This window comes from Malurus melanocephalus, unplaced genomic scaffold (genome assembly GCF_030028575.1).
Source record: "Malurus melanocephalus ecotype Western Australia unplaced genomic scaffold, MMel_1.1 scaffold_8, whole genome shotgun sequence".
Classification (NCBI taxonomy): Eukaryota; Metazoa; Chordata; class Aves; order Passeriformes; family Maluridae; genus Malurus; species Malurus melanocephalus.
Genome location: NW_026623240.1, coordinates 514,597 through 529,040, shown reverse-complemented (window position 1 = coordinate 529,040; position 14,444 = coordinate 514,597). Strand labels below are relative to the sequence as shown.

At 36.2% G+C, this 14,444-nt stretch overlaps 1 protein-coding gene across 1 annotated transcript in view; it reads right to left on the bottom strand.

Moving 5' to 3' along the window:
- Positions 1 to 14,444, bottom strand: part of DPYD (dihydropyrimidine dehydrogenase) — a 326,068-nt gene that overhangs the window by 271,570 nt on the left and 40,054 nt on the right. The window contains exon 3 of the mRNA XM_057373372.1: positions 9,982 to 10,064. Coding sequence (XP_057229355.1) covers positions 9,982 to 10,064 — 83 coding nt within the window. The remainder of the gene's footprint in view (positions 1 to 9,981; positions 10,065 to 14,444) is intronic.

The following is a 14,444-nucleotide window of genomic DNA, read 5'->3' as shown; positions in this document are numbered from 1 at the left end:
CCAGATGCTGCTGATTGTGCAGCTGCATCTCAGTGCAGGCTGGAGGATGCACTCAAGAAAACATTTTCTGTTTCGGCTACTGCAGCCACGTGGCCAGCGGTTCCCAGCCATGCTGCGGCAGCTCTCTTTAGTGGAACACACTCAACGGACCCAGAATCTCTTTTAAATATATAACCATTCCCGTTTAAGTATTTTTAAACAGCTCTGTATAGTTCTTTAATTACAAGAAGCACAATTCCCACCCCAATTAAATATTTAATCTGAGAAGTCACAAGGGAMTATGCTTTGGGACAGAAGAGGGTTAACAACACCAGCAGTTGCCATGTGAGCAAATTTGCAGTGGGAAGACTGAGGGGTGGATACGGCGAGGCACAGCCCAACATGTACCAGCCATGAGCCCAGCAAGGCCCTGCAGGTCTCTGGGAACAGAAGCTGCTCTACACAWGCTCCAGTCTATCTGCTCTTCATTAGAAAAACACAGATAAGCAGCGAGAGGCACTAGGAAAACCTTTTTTGCTCAAACAGGAAGACACATCAGGCAGGAGAAAAAGAAAATGTGGGAAATTGTTTTGTAAACATTATTTTTTCTATTATAAAACACTCCTCAAGGAGTAATTTTTTTCTTGTCTTTTTGGTATTACTGTCAGATACCAACTTAAAAATACTTTTCTTCTTTTGCTACATTACCAATTACAAAGAAAATACTTGGTTAATACTAATAAATGACCACAATTGTGGAAAAAYCTTCAGCAGGCAAAAAAAAAGTAAAAGAAGTATTTGCAGCATTAATCAGTACCATTAAACACTATTATTTGATAGTAGTAATAAAAGTAATAGCCTTTACAAAGATAGCAACCATAATTACTTTATTAAATTTAAAAAATTATATATTATAATCACTAAATTTTAATGTGGTAATAGTAGAAATACCAAATACTATTAATAAATAGGAGTTTAAAAAGTAGTCATATTGTTTTAAAACAACTTACTGGTTTAAAAAAATTATTGCATAGTAATACCATCAGATTATAAATAAAGACTTTTGTAAGTAYTCTGATGGAAATCACATTATAATTCTTTCCATTACATTCTATTCCATTCACAGATCAATTATTAAAACTCATTTGAATGGGTGCAATATTGTGGTGATATTTAGAACAGTTCAGGGTTTATTTGACAGAAGAAACTAATTCTTTTTCTTTCTAGGGAAAAAACAAAACAACCAACAAACCACTTTGATTTTTTGGACCATGCCAGAACTAAATGCTCCACAGTGGTTGAACAACCTAAATACACTGAATGCATACAAAGTGAAGCCTTCTGCAAACGTCTACTCAACAAAGAACCTTGCCACTGTCAACACCTTGCACGTTACAAAGCACAGCCCAGACAAGCAGTACTGGGCTTTCAACGTGCAGGAGATGTCCTCGAGAATAGTTTGTTCCTTTATTATCCATTACACCTCTTATGCTTGTCACACTCTGTAAGCAGCTTCTCTGGACAAATCGTTGCCTGCGATCTTAACATTGCTCCATCCTAGAGAATGTAAAATTGCTAAAGCCTTGCCTTAGGCACTAGCAGTGAAAGTCTCTAAGCAGTGTCCTGAAAGCCCTAAAGTGATCTAGGGCTTAAATGGCTGCCCATCAGCTTTTCAACAGCAAGCTCCCATTAAAACAGAACATCTGTTTTCTGAAGAAATAAGGATGGAAAATTGTTTATTGAAAATTCTGTATCTAGTTAGCCAAATGTGTGGTACTGATTCCAGTATATCTTAATATGTGTCTTACTGAAAAAAGTCCAGTACACTTTACAGTCTTACTTTCAACAAAGAGGTTGATTCCATTATAACATTAAATTTAGATAATCTTTTCTTGGTCTCCCAAATAGCCTCAAGTAAATAAACAGGATTTAAATTTTGAAGTCTACAGGGGAAGGACAGATTAATTTTGATGGAAGGTAAATATCTTAGGGCACAGCTGGACCCACAGTTTAATCTCTGAAACACTCTCACCCCAACATAAAAAACATTTCTAGGAAAATGGATGTTTGTTCTTACATACAAAAACCACAACAGCCAGTRTGATATAAAGTTAGAACTCTTCTGAAGCAGCAAAAAAGTATCACTACCTAATAATAGTCATTATAACCAAGGGGTTCTAACCACATCATGATTTAACCCCAGCCAGAAACTTAGCCTCACCAAGCCCCCATTCACACCCTTCTGGTGAAAGAGGATTGGAAGGGTCAAAGTGACAAACCTCATGGGTTGAGATAAAGACAGTTTAGTAGGGAAAGCAAAAGCTGCACACRCAGGCAAAGCAAAACAAGGAACTCATGTCACATTGGCAGGCTAGTATCTTGGGAAGAGACAAAACACAGTAACTGAATGTCTACCCCAGTCTTCTTCCACCTCCMTATGGTCTGGGGAATCCCTTGGGTCAGTTGGGGTCAGCTGTCCTGACTGTGTTCCCTCCCCTGTGCACCTCCAGCCTCCTTGCAAGGAAAGGTCTTGACTCYGCAAGCGCTGCTCAGCAATAACTGAAATATCCCCATGTCATCAACACTGTTGCAGCACAAATTCAAAACAGCCCCAAAGCAGCTGCTGTGAAGAAAGCTAACTCCATCCCACCCAAATCTGCACACCACCAGAATCAGCAAAGATGATAATGAACTGGCCACAATGAAAATACAATGCAAAGACACCACCTAATAACACAGTTTTGAATGAAGAAACCTTAGCTCTGCTCAAACCTCAAACCCTTAGCTCTGCTTTGTATCCTGAACTCCAAAGAGAATGTACTCAAAGACATCCATGGCAACAGAAAGTCCAAGGACAACACAAAGGAGAAGGAAAAGATTACACTTTTCCAGGCTTTTGAGAACTACAGTAAAYCTCTGAAAAGAAACAAGTACAGATATATGTAAAACAGCATTTTTTCTAAAGACAGTCTGGTTTCTGACTGCAGACAAAAAGGAAGTTACTGTAGGAAATGGGCTTTGTTAAATACATGTGGAATGTGGTGCTCTCAATAGGCTGGCTGCAGATCAAACTAACRACTTCTAAATAAAACAGCATGAGCTTCAACATCTTCAGCTAAAACATCTGACTTCTCCGCCAAAGCTGCAACACACCCTGCCTCTGTGTACATCCCAGACTTTCGAAAGGTTTAAAATGGTACAATACACCTTCTACCTGAACCATCCAAAGCCCTGAAACACAAAAACAAGCATCAATAATCTACAAAGTCATGGCTCATGGTAAAAAAAMCCAGAAAATTTTCTTCACTCACATCTGTACTTTTTTTCTTAATTTAAATTTCACAAACCAAAACCTTTTTTGAAGTGTATAGGCTATTCGTCCATGTTGTATACATTGGCTCTCTGGCAATCCAGAGCATTCTTTCCTGAATGCTAATGGTAGCAAAAAAAAAAGCAATTTCAGAAATATTGTAAAATTTTGCAATTTAAAAAGTAACAAAGAGGGAACCCATGGAGCGAACTCCAAATTCTGTAGTGCAATTTTCTACTCTGTTTGCACATGAGTGGCTGTTAGTCACTGAAAGGTACAATGCTGCACCCCCTGCATGCCACCTTTGGAGTCTTTGTGGTAAGCCATCTGTCACAGTGGTTTTCAAAATCTCTTTCACCACCAACATCAGACAACATCTCCTGCAGTTTGTTAAAAAGCAAAATTTTGACTGTTATCCAGTTCTTTTCTTTAAATCATAAAACTAAATGTTTCAAAACCAAAACCAGGCTCTTCTCAGCTGAAGTGACAAAAAGTGGGGTTTATTTTCTCCTCTTCCCTCTCAAATGTTTCTTGGGAATGCTACACACAAATACAGAAGTTATGTAYTTACCATACTCACACCAGACCCAAAGCAAATTTCAGTCACAGTAATACATAAAAAAGAGCATATGAGAAACATAYAAGATTTTATCAAAAATGTTCAAGTAAGATGCTGCCTAAAGCACATTTTAGTATATCAACAAAAGTAGCAATTATAATGCAGTTTCCAAATCCATGAATGTTATTTATTTTGTAATTTTACTATATTGCTTGCTATTTTGCTCACAATGATTTTGTTCTGTATACRTGTATTGGTTATATACACCACAAGTAATAATTCAATCCTCGGATGTAAAGTAACAGCAAATCTACATTGTCGATTGGAACAGCAAAAAAAACTCAACATCCTTTCACATTTGCCAGTCAGGAACATCATCAACACACTATTTTAGGCCAGTAAAAGTTGTATTTGTCAGYTTATCCTGGCTTGGTGACTAAAGGAAAATTCAAAGGAAAACAATCTAATTTATCTTGATCTCCCCTGTAACATTTAAATAATCAGGCCTATCACTGGACCAAAAAAAAAAAAGTTACAAATCATAAATTAAAAAAAGAAATTACACAGAGTGTTTTGAACAATGTATGTGCAGCAATCAGCTGACAAATTTTGAAATTTCTGGGGAAGTTATTATGAAGCTGATATTCAACAGAGCAATCCATCTCACAATCAAGTCCAAAACAGAGAATTTTATAATTTTCTTGATTTATMCTTGAAAAACATATATAAGGCAATGCAGTTACATGCTATAGTGCAGAAGTTAAGCATTACCACTAGTTTCACGAAATTATCCGTGTGAGTTATACCTGACACTTAAAACAATGGACTTGATGTGTATCAGAACCTTCTTCTTTTTTCTTTTTTTCAGTGCAATTATAGAAGAAGGTAGAAAGGAGACACTTGGACTTACTCCCTCAGTCCCAAATAAACACACTAACACAAGGTTAGTGGTGACTTTTATAGAATCATTAAGTTTGGAAAACATCTCCAAGACCATCAAGTCCAACCTTTGATCAAACACCACCTTGTCAACTAAACCACAGCACAAAGTGCCACATCCCGTTGTTTCTTGAACGGTTSCAGGGATGGCGACTCCACCACCTCCCTAAGCAGCCTGTTCCAATGCTTGGCAACCGTTTCAGTGAAAAAATTCTTCCTGATGTCCAACCTGAACCTTCCCTGGCACAGCTTGAGGCCATGCTCTCTTGTCCTGTCACTGTTTGCCTGGGAGAAGAGGCCAGCCTGATCTTGCTGCTCTCCTTTCAGGCAGTTGGAGCTTCTCCAATTGGAAATTCCAGTTGGAAATTCTCCCCTGAGCCTCCTCTTCTCCAGACTAAATCCCAGCTCTCTCAGCTGTTCCTCACAGGACTCTCCAGAGAGGGGACTCTCCAGACCMTTCTCCAGCTCTGTTGCCCTTCTCCAGACTTGCTCCAGCACCTCAATGCCTTTACTTCTCTTAATTCACCTTCCCTTTCAATTTACTGGAGATTGACCCCATCTCTCAGAACAGTTAAAAAACAATACAGGAAAGCTAAAATACATTTAACATGACATTTTTCATGTCCTTATTTCCTTACACTTCATGTCTGTATTTCTCTTAATTTTAAAGCTCTATGACAATTTCTAAAACAGGAAAACCAAGTTGCCTGAGACTCAGAACCAGAATATGAAATTGTATTTGCCACATCACAGGCCAGAGCCTAACAAGTTGGTTACTCCGTAGTTTGCAGTTTGCACTGCAGACTTGTTTTGTTTATGTGTTTAAATTSCCAGCTTTTACCCTGCAAAATAATGAATACTTGTAAAACCTTGGAAATTCTTACACTGCAATTTTCTTGGGTTTTGCCCAGTCATAGAAACTATTTGTCAAATACATCTGAGAGTCTAGACCACATTAAAAGAAGTCTGATTATTACTAACCCCAGCTTGCACAGTTGTCAAGACAACAGTGAATATCATCATTAACAGAAACTGTTTCTAGCAAACTGGAAATCACAGTTGAAGCTTCACTCCCTTGTTCATATTATCCAAAGCCATATGCAAATACATGAATGCAAAAGAAAATTCTAAATGAACTTTGSTATCTTTTATACTGTTTCAAACAGATAAGCAAACTTTCCTTTCCCACTTGAAAGTTTGAATAAATATGTTTAAATTTTTCTTTAGTAACAAGAAGACTATAAAAAATACTCAGCTTTGATTTTCACTTGCAAAGCTTTCACAYGTACTCAGTCAGTGTTCACAAGACAGACCATATCCACATCCACCTAGGAGTAGCACCCATTTACGGGTTAACACCTCACCAGCCTCGCTGATTGCTCACTGCCTTAACCCACCACGGTGGCTTCCCAACTCAGTTGATGGGTAAGCAATTGCTACACTGGGCTCAGAARAAGCTTTGTTTGAAACAATGCCTTCCTTTGTCTGACACCAGGCTCATGAAATGTACACTAAACTCAGGTTAAAACACACAGAAACATATATACAGTGTTCAAAAGCAATCTACCACCTCCTGAGYGGTAACATTCCAAATGGTTGGGCTGCTGTAAAGAGGGACCTTCACCGGCTGGAGCAAAGGGCCTACAGAAACCACATTTGGAAAAAAAAAAAAAAAATGTATAAATGGCTGATGGAAGGGAATGCTCAGAAATATTTTGCTTGTACACAAATAAATGTGGAGATGACAGGTCCAGACCATCTCCAACCTCCCAGTTTCATCAACTCTGATTCTCTCTTGATAACAATAAATGCCTGTACACAGAGTAAACAGATTCAGCAGAATTCCTCCTAACTGATGTCTGCTGCTTTTTGAAAGTTGTCCTTTTTGAACCCAATAACTCACTAAACCTTACCTTTGTAATTTATTAACATCTAATTTGATAGTAATAACTGAGTTACTTTATAATTTGAGGGGGCAGGGGGTTCATTATTGTGTTTGTTTAATTTTAAGACTACTCAAGTCTATTGTACCCTACTTTCCTGAAAGAATGCTTACTGCAGCAGTCCAATTCTGGTTTTGCCACCTATGAAAAGATTACCAATGCCAACACTCAGCTGCACCACTTCCTCCTCCTCAAATACTTACCTCCTTTTAGCAGAAAAACCAGTATAAAAGCTCCTATAAAATTCTAGATGAAGCTTTGCTGATCATTTGGATCCAGATTTTTCTCAGCGATCATATATTAAAAAGAAATTGTGCTTTGTTTAACAAAAGATCAGTGCTCTTACTTATGCAACCTGACATTATAGGTATATAACTACATTTTTCTGCCAAGTTAGAACATAAAATACCCAATTAATATATCATATACACATTCAAGGTAAGCAAAACAATAGTCTGTYCATTTATAAAATCCAATTCAAAAAGCTAACGGATTTTTATTGTTTACTTCAGCTTTGCAGCTGCATTAAAATATAGTAATAAATAAAACATTTGGAGTACATTAACAAAATAAGCAAAACATTAACTGAATTGAATGCTTTATGATTTTATGTGCAATCACAAGTAAATCAAATTCCTAAAATACCACTCTTTATACACTGAATAATGGCAAACTACTATCAGCTCATTATCTCATTCCAAATCTAAACTAAATATAAAGCAGAAGTAGAGAGAATTCATAGGCTTTGTGATAATTTTAAAACCCTCTGAAAGTTTATTTTGCATGCATCTATATACATAAATAAGAAAGATAATTTTCATGTAATCCTTAATTTGAATACTGAAGAGCTGGAAACAGAACAAGACCCTTCTCAGATATTGGTATTTGTTTATGCAGAGCACAGTGATACTCATAGACTAGAAGMGTATTGAAACCCATATTAAACTGACCATTTTTCTCAAAGATGAAGTTAAAATGGAAGGTCTCGTTCCAAACAGGAACACTGGGGAAAAATGTTYATTGTATTTCTCATCTGGCAGACCAGTAGTAGCACTCTGGGAAATCAGAGAGGATTTGGGCAGACTGCCCACTCAACTTAAGGCTCATCTGAGATCCACACACATCCACTTAGCTATCCAGCTAGGATTTTTCGTTGTTGTTGCTTTCATGCCCACATGAYTTTAGTGCTTTTGTGCAATGTGCAGCCCTCTCTACAAGCTTCCCTTACCAAAAGGAGGCAAATACCTCGTAATACTGAGGTCAGCAAAGCTACATCCTCCTACGCCTGGTCCAATGTCCACGCTTGTCACAGAAAGTAAAAGTGAACTTCAACCTGTCAAAATGTACCATTTGAATTACATAGGTACAGATAATCTTGGGATCCAAACAGAAAAATGCAGCCACTCAGTAAATGGGTAGCAGWTGAAAAAACTGTACAACTTAAAATAACAAGTGTCTTTTACACACATTTAGGAAACTATGTACACCTACATGCATATACCTCTCTAAATTAACATTTTGCACCTTACATGTGCCACTTGAAAAACACACAATATAAATTTACTATCAGGTATTTTATCTCAAAACAGAAAAGCAACTAAGGAAACAACCAACCACATAATACTGACTGCAATTAAGAGAATTCCAGCACTTCACAGTATCTGTCACACTTCACAATCAATAGTTATTTCTCAGAATGGCTTTTACACTAGCAGAAATAGTCAGGATACAAATTTATGAGATAGTAAAGTGCTTTTGCACAGCAAAGAATCACGAGAATCTTCTAAACAGTCTTTGTAACAGAAACACAACCTTTGAAATGCCAAAGCTCCCCTTGCTATTCAATGTTTATCACCAAAAAGCTGTCAGCTCCCAAGTTTTTTAAAATTTTATTCCTGCTGAGTCATGTATCCCAAAACATCACAAACCTGAACAGTGTTGCAGGACAGCAGCAACTTGAAATCCAATTTGTTGGATATGCCAAAAATTCCCCAAATCATTACTTCCAATCACTTTCCATTTACTGACACTATGTGCAAGATTTAAGTACACAGGTGACTGACCACATTGGGAGAAAACCCTAAACATATCAAGCAAAACAAGTACAAAGCAAAAATCACAATTAGAAAGGTGAATGCTGTTATTTCTAGTTATTTGCAGCACTGGTAGTTGAAATGTTCAGAATACTTGTAGGTAAGAATACCTTCTCAAACAGTCACTGTACATCAGACAAGAGCATCATGAACATAAAGCCAGAGTCATGCAAATCAAGTCATTCACAACATCCATAAATTTAAAGAGATTATGAACACAGTGAAAGCAAATAGCTGTATTTATTTTTTCAAGTAGATTCTCAGGGGGGTTCGTTGTTGTTTTTACTTTTTACTGCATTGGTTCAAGGGTAAGAAGTTATTCTAATACCAGGCAAGTGAGATGAAGCACTGTGTTTGCATCATTACATTTTACTATCCAATTTCAAAACCCTTAAAAGTGCAGCTTACTATAATTTTCTGATTCACAGATAAAACTATAAATAACATCTTCCTGATTATTCGTTGAGTTACTTTAGAAAAATCTGTTTTCAAYTCCACCACCTTTCAGCATAGTAATCACTCCCTTTTCCAGACACTATAGCTGGCAAGTTTCTTTGGAGTCCTGTACCCAGATACTCTGCAGTGCAAGTAAGAATGGCAGAAGATTCATTTTCTGAAAAATTTTAACATCCTCTAATAAGTATTAAGTACAACAACATGAAGATATTAAGCAAAATATGTATCTCTACAACATATAAAGGACCCAACAGATTTTTACATTCCATTATCAAAACCAAAATCACATAAATCTGATGATAAAATCAGAGTACGCAGGAACTACATACATAAAAATCAAATTCAATTTAAAGCAAATACAGGTTTGTTCAAACACCATTGCACAATTGCTTTAACACTTACAGAATTTAGATGAACAATATTTTCATTCACTCACAGTTTAGTATAAATATAAAGCAAGGCACCCCTTAAGCATTTTAAATAACAAATTAAACATTTACATTTTTTACTGTGCAGTCAGGCTTAACATTTATGCAGCTTCAAAACCAAAGTACAGCCTCAAGGGAAGCCTCTCCACTGACAAATTAATACCTTAGAGAATAGAGCTGAATGGTGGCAATGAACTCATTTGTTCCCCCAATAATGAAGAATGACTCTTTCTTTACCACATCTGTGACTGTTGCTATGGTGACCCAGACTTACCTCATTGCTTCTCGAAGTGCTCCTCGCTCACTAAGAGTCGTGTGCTTGATGTCATCAAAATTATTTTCCAGTTTCTCACAGTTCTGCAACAAATGGACAGATCCATGTAAGGCTCTTAAACAGTTCGTTGTACATGTATTACCAGTATTCAACATCACGCAAACAAAACTGATTTATATTATGTTACCTCAAATTATGCATTCTGTTTTAATTACATGGAAGTCATTAAAAAGACATTGAGAACTCAGAATTAAAGTAAACATGAATCTTATTATATGGTTGTCATGGAAATCATCTTATAAATGTTCCAGAATAAATTTATAGAATTTTTACTTTTTTTCTTCTTTACAAAAAATTTTTCATTTATCTCTATGTAAGGCTACAATGCTACTATACACACAGACAGGAGAACAGAACCCTAAATGAGAATTTTAGATTTRTAACAAAAGTTATAAATTTTGTCCCAATAAAACAGTCACTATTGTTGGTACAAACCAGTCATATTTAATTCTTATTTTATTTAATTTTTAAAACATAACAGAAATTGAAAATATTAATTGTTTATAGACACCTCAACCACAACATTTTTTCAGATTAGAGCTCACCAATATTTCTAAAAGTACTATGAAACCAACAATTTTGTCACAATAAATGATGCGAAACTTTGATATATTCTATAAATTATTACTAAATGTGTGACTGGTTCCATTACTTCAGAGCACTGATCCTTTTCTTGTGCTGCCACAAAGACAGTAAAATTGATTCAGAAGATGCTGGGAAGTGCAGTAATTTGTGTCTGTGCAAAGTGAGTCTGAAATACCAGCGAACAAAAATTCTCTAATCATCTGCATCTTCCACAGGATTTTCATATTCTCTTGAGGCTTCATCAATACAGGAGGCTTTTAGGTTACCCCTGTTCTCCACAACAACTTTCTCCAATACCAGAAGTTACCTCTGGGAGGCATAATTTTGCCATATGGGTGTAAAAGAAACAAGTTGCAAGCAGAACAGCTCCTATTGCTAACAACCTCGAAGGCACGATTGTCAGGCTCCAAATGCAGCAGCTTTAAAGGAATTATGGGCAYTATTATTTGGTCATACTGCTTTCATAGCCATTAAAAACTGAATTAATTTTTAAGACCGCATCTCAAAAACAGTTATAATAAATACAATAAGAGCTACCTATTGTTTTTTCTTTTTTTTGCATTGATTCTTAATTTTTATAATTACATTCAATTYGAGGCTACAAAAGCATTACCAAAAAGAAAATTATTTGATTCTTGTAAATGACCTAGCAAGACATTTTAGCTTGTCCAATTAACATTTAAACTAACATTATTTTTAGATAAGATTATAGACCTTTTAATACAAAGATTTAGTGCCTTAACAATACATTTCTGAGCAGAAAAATTAACATAGCTACACATATTCAGATCTTCTGGCATCTTTTTTTTCTCCTTTGTACAAAACTACACGTTACAGCAAATCTTATCCCATGGTTAATGTGATTTTTATTGTTTTGTTTATTTATATTACAATCAGTTGTCCTTTGTATAGCAAAATCACACTCAAAGAGTCAAAGGGATTGCAAAAGAAAGATATTGAAGCTCTACAATTTAGTATTCCATTATTCAGATCAGCATACACTGATCTTCAGCTTCAGGCACATAGAGGCAAGCTAGTCATTTAAAACATACAGAAGAAAACCAAATCAACAAYACTAATTAATGAAGGATTCTCGATTCATCAATACTAAGCTGAAAGTACCCATGCAAGCAAAATTAAACCTCCCATCCTCCAGGAAAATAGGCCAAAGGAAACATAATTTGAAATACTGCCCCAAGAGCCAATGTTTTAACAATCCTGTGTCAGCAGCACCTCAGAACGGGCTCAGAAAACCTGAGAATCACACAACTCATTCTTGACCTTGTGATACAAAGCACATTAAAATGACAGACAATCCAAAGCACACATATTTTTATCAAATGCAACTAAATCTTCTGAAGATTGTACAAGTTTAAACAACTGATCCTTCAGGTAAAAAATTCCTGAAATGAGTAAGTTCAGTTGCTATTTCTTTTGTCTATATAGGCCATGCTGTGTGAATTAGCTGAAGGACAACGAAGGTGGTCCATATCAAATAAAAATGCTGTGATCATTTAGCCTTACACAAATAATCCATCCCAACTATACACACCAAAAATTAATAGATAACCCAGAATAAAAAAAAAATAAAAGGAAAAAAAAAACCCTACCAACTTGAAGAATAGATGGTGTACCACTTGGCAAGAAGATGAGCTTACTTCTACCATTTGTGAGAATTGTTTCTGGACAGTATCTTTCTCAACTGCTTTCAGCCAAATAGCTTTCATGCAAGGTACAGAGTCGAAGAGCAAACCACAGAGTCATTAGGAAGAAATGAGCTAAAAACTGAGCCAGAAACAAACTGATGAAGGAAAACGASCTCAGAGGACCATGTCATCAGTTACTGCACACCTACCGAACAGGAGAGTAAGCAAATACTGATTATATAGAAGAACTGCTTTTCCACTCATCCAAGCATGCTTGATCCTCTTTGAGGAAGCAGAAAAGGKTGTCTGAAATACCAAATGCAGGCATAGCTACAGATGTACAGATGGCCCTTCATGTGCCTGACTATCAGCTMRCATGTGATCCTGCAGATCATCACGAAGGATTCCAGTTTCTAAGAAAGACTACCAATACAAATGAAATTGTAAGCATGAGAATTCTCTGAAGAATATATCTGCGAAATGAGGAAACTTCAGGAGACCATGACCAGGGTGAGTTTTACATTCTGAAGTATTAAATCAGTAGTAAGAATTGATAATCATTCTATTATCCATGCTACCAAATAATTCGTATGTACAAACATATTGCACAGGGCAGTATATTTTGGCCCATAATACTTCACARATTTAAGTATAATGAGCAATTCAAGTCCAAGGTATTTCATTTTGAGCAGCAGCTAAAGTGAAAAAATCAAAACACAAGCAATGAAAAAATTGYTTTTGGTGGCTCACTGCCAAGTGATTTTTTGTGGGTATAGATACAGTATAGAAGTTTTAACTTTATGATTCAATAATTATATAGCAGTCTATATGTTATCACTGTTGGCAGATCTATAGCTCTGTATAATACTAAATTAAATATAACCCTTGAGAAGTTTGGGAGGAAAAATAAATACGGAGTTGCAATTAAGGACATGGTCACCCCTAAGTCAAAATACCCTTACATGTAAAAAAAGCCATGGAAGTCTTAATACTGCTTCTTACAAGATTCCAGGATAAATACTTGGAATTCTTTTAGTGCACCAAAAAGCAAGAGTGAGAAGTACATATTTATATTTAATATATAGATAAATGGCTTATTTATCACATGACAATTTAAGCTTCATTGCTAGTTAAAAATGGAGATGTAAAACTGGATATCCACAACAATCTGTGGAATCACACACAACACACTGGTAAAATGTATAATTGGAAATGAGAAAGATGAATAATGAGTGTATAAGGACGAGAAGGAAGGAAGATTAATGAACAAGTTGAAAAGCTTTTCCTCTCATAACCACAAAAATATTACTTTTTCCTGCTACAATTTATTTTTGTTAATAAAATAAACTGAAAGCTTTGGGATCAAAGACTACGTGCTCACAATTCTGTATTTTCAGTTATTTTAAGTGACAAGTCCAAAGTACTCTGACACTGGTTAAAGTAACAGTATAGCTCAAGTAAGAATAGAAATAAAGAAACCCTCTAGTTTCAAATAAAAACCTAGGATATTCTAGCAAAAATGAAGGCACACTTTTTAAAACCCATCTCTTAACATTCATCAGCTTAGCTTTCTTGCATACATCTTTGTCTCAGATGAAAAGCCCTCTTTGTTGACTTATTGGAAAAGCAGTTCTTCATTTGGCCCCTTGGGTGAAACGAAGAACTTTGCAGAAGTAGCTCAGAACCCAAGAGCAGTCCATTGCCTGTGTCAGCACTGAGGATCTCCCTAAATCACGAGAGCACTGCTGCCTCTGCTCTGCCACAGCAGGCATTAGAGTCAGTCTTGAGAAGGCCATAACTCAAACTTGCCCATCCTGTGGTACAGTAGGGCTAAATATGACCCCACTTCCATTGAAATCAACCGTAAATCTTCCAGCCATCAAAACGAGTGGGATCGCACTAAGCCATATCCTGCTACCTTAAATCTATCATGAAATACTTCRCAGAAGACTTTCAAAATTACAGATAATGTCTCTACACTCATTTTGAGATAGCTGAGAAATAAAATCTTTTGTACTGACAACAGTGTGAGACCTATTCCAARGCAGCCTGTGCCACTGAAGTTGAGRAGATCTCTTACCYCAGTTTATACGCTGCCAAATTAAAAGCCCTACTTGAAATATCATCRCTCTTCTGTGAAAGAGGTTTTTCAGGTAAGTAGCAGGATTGTTG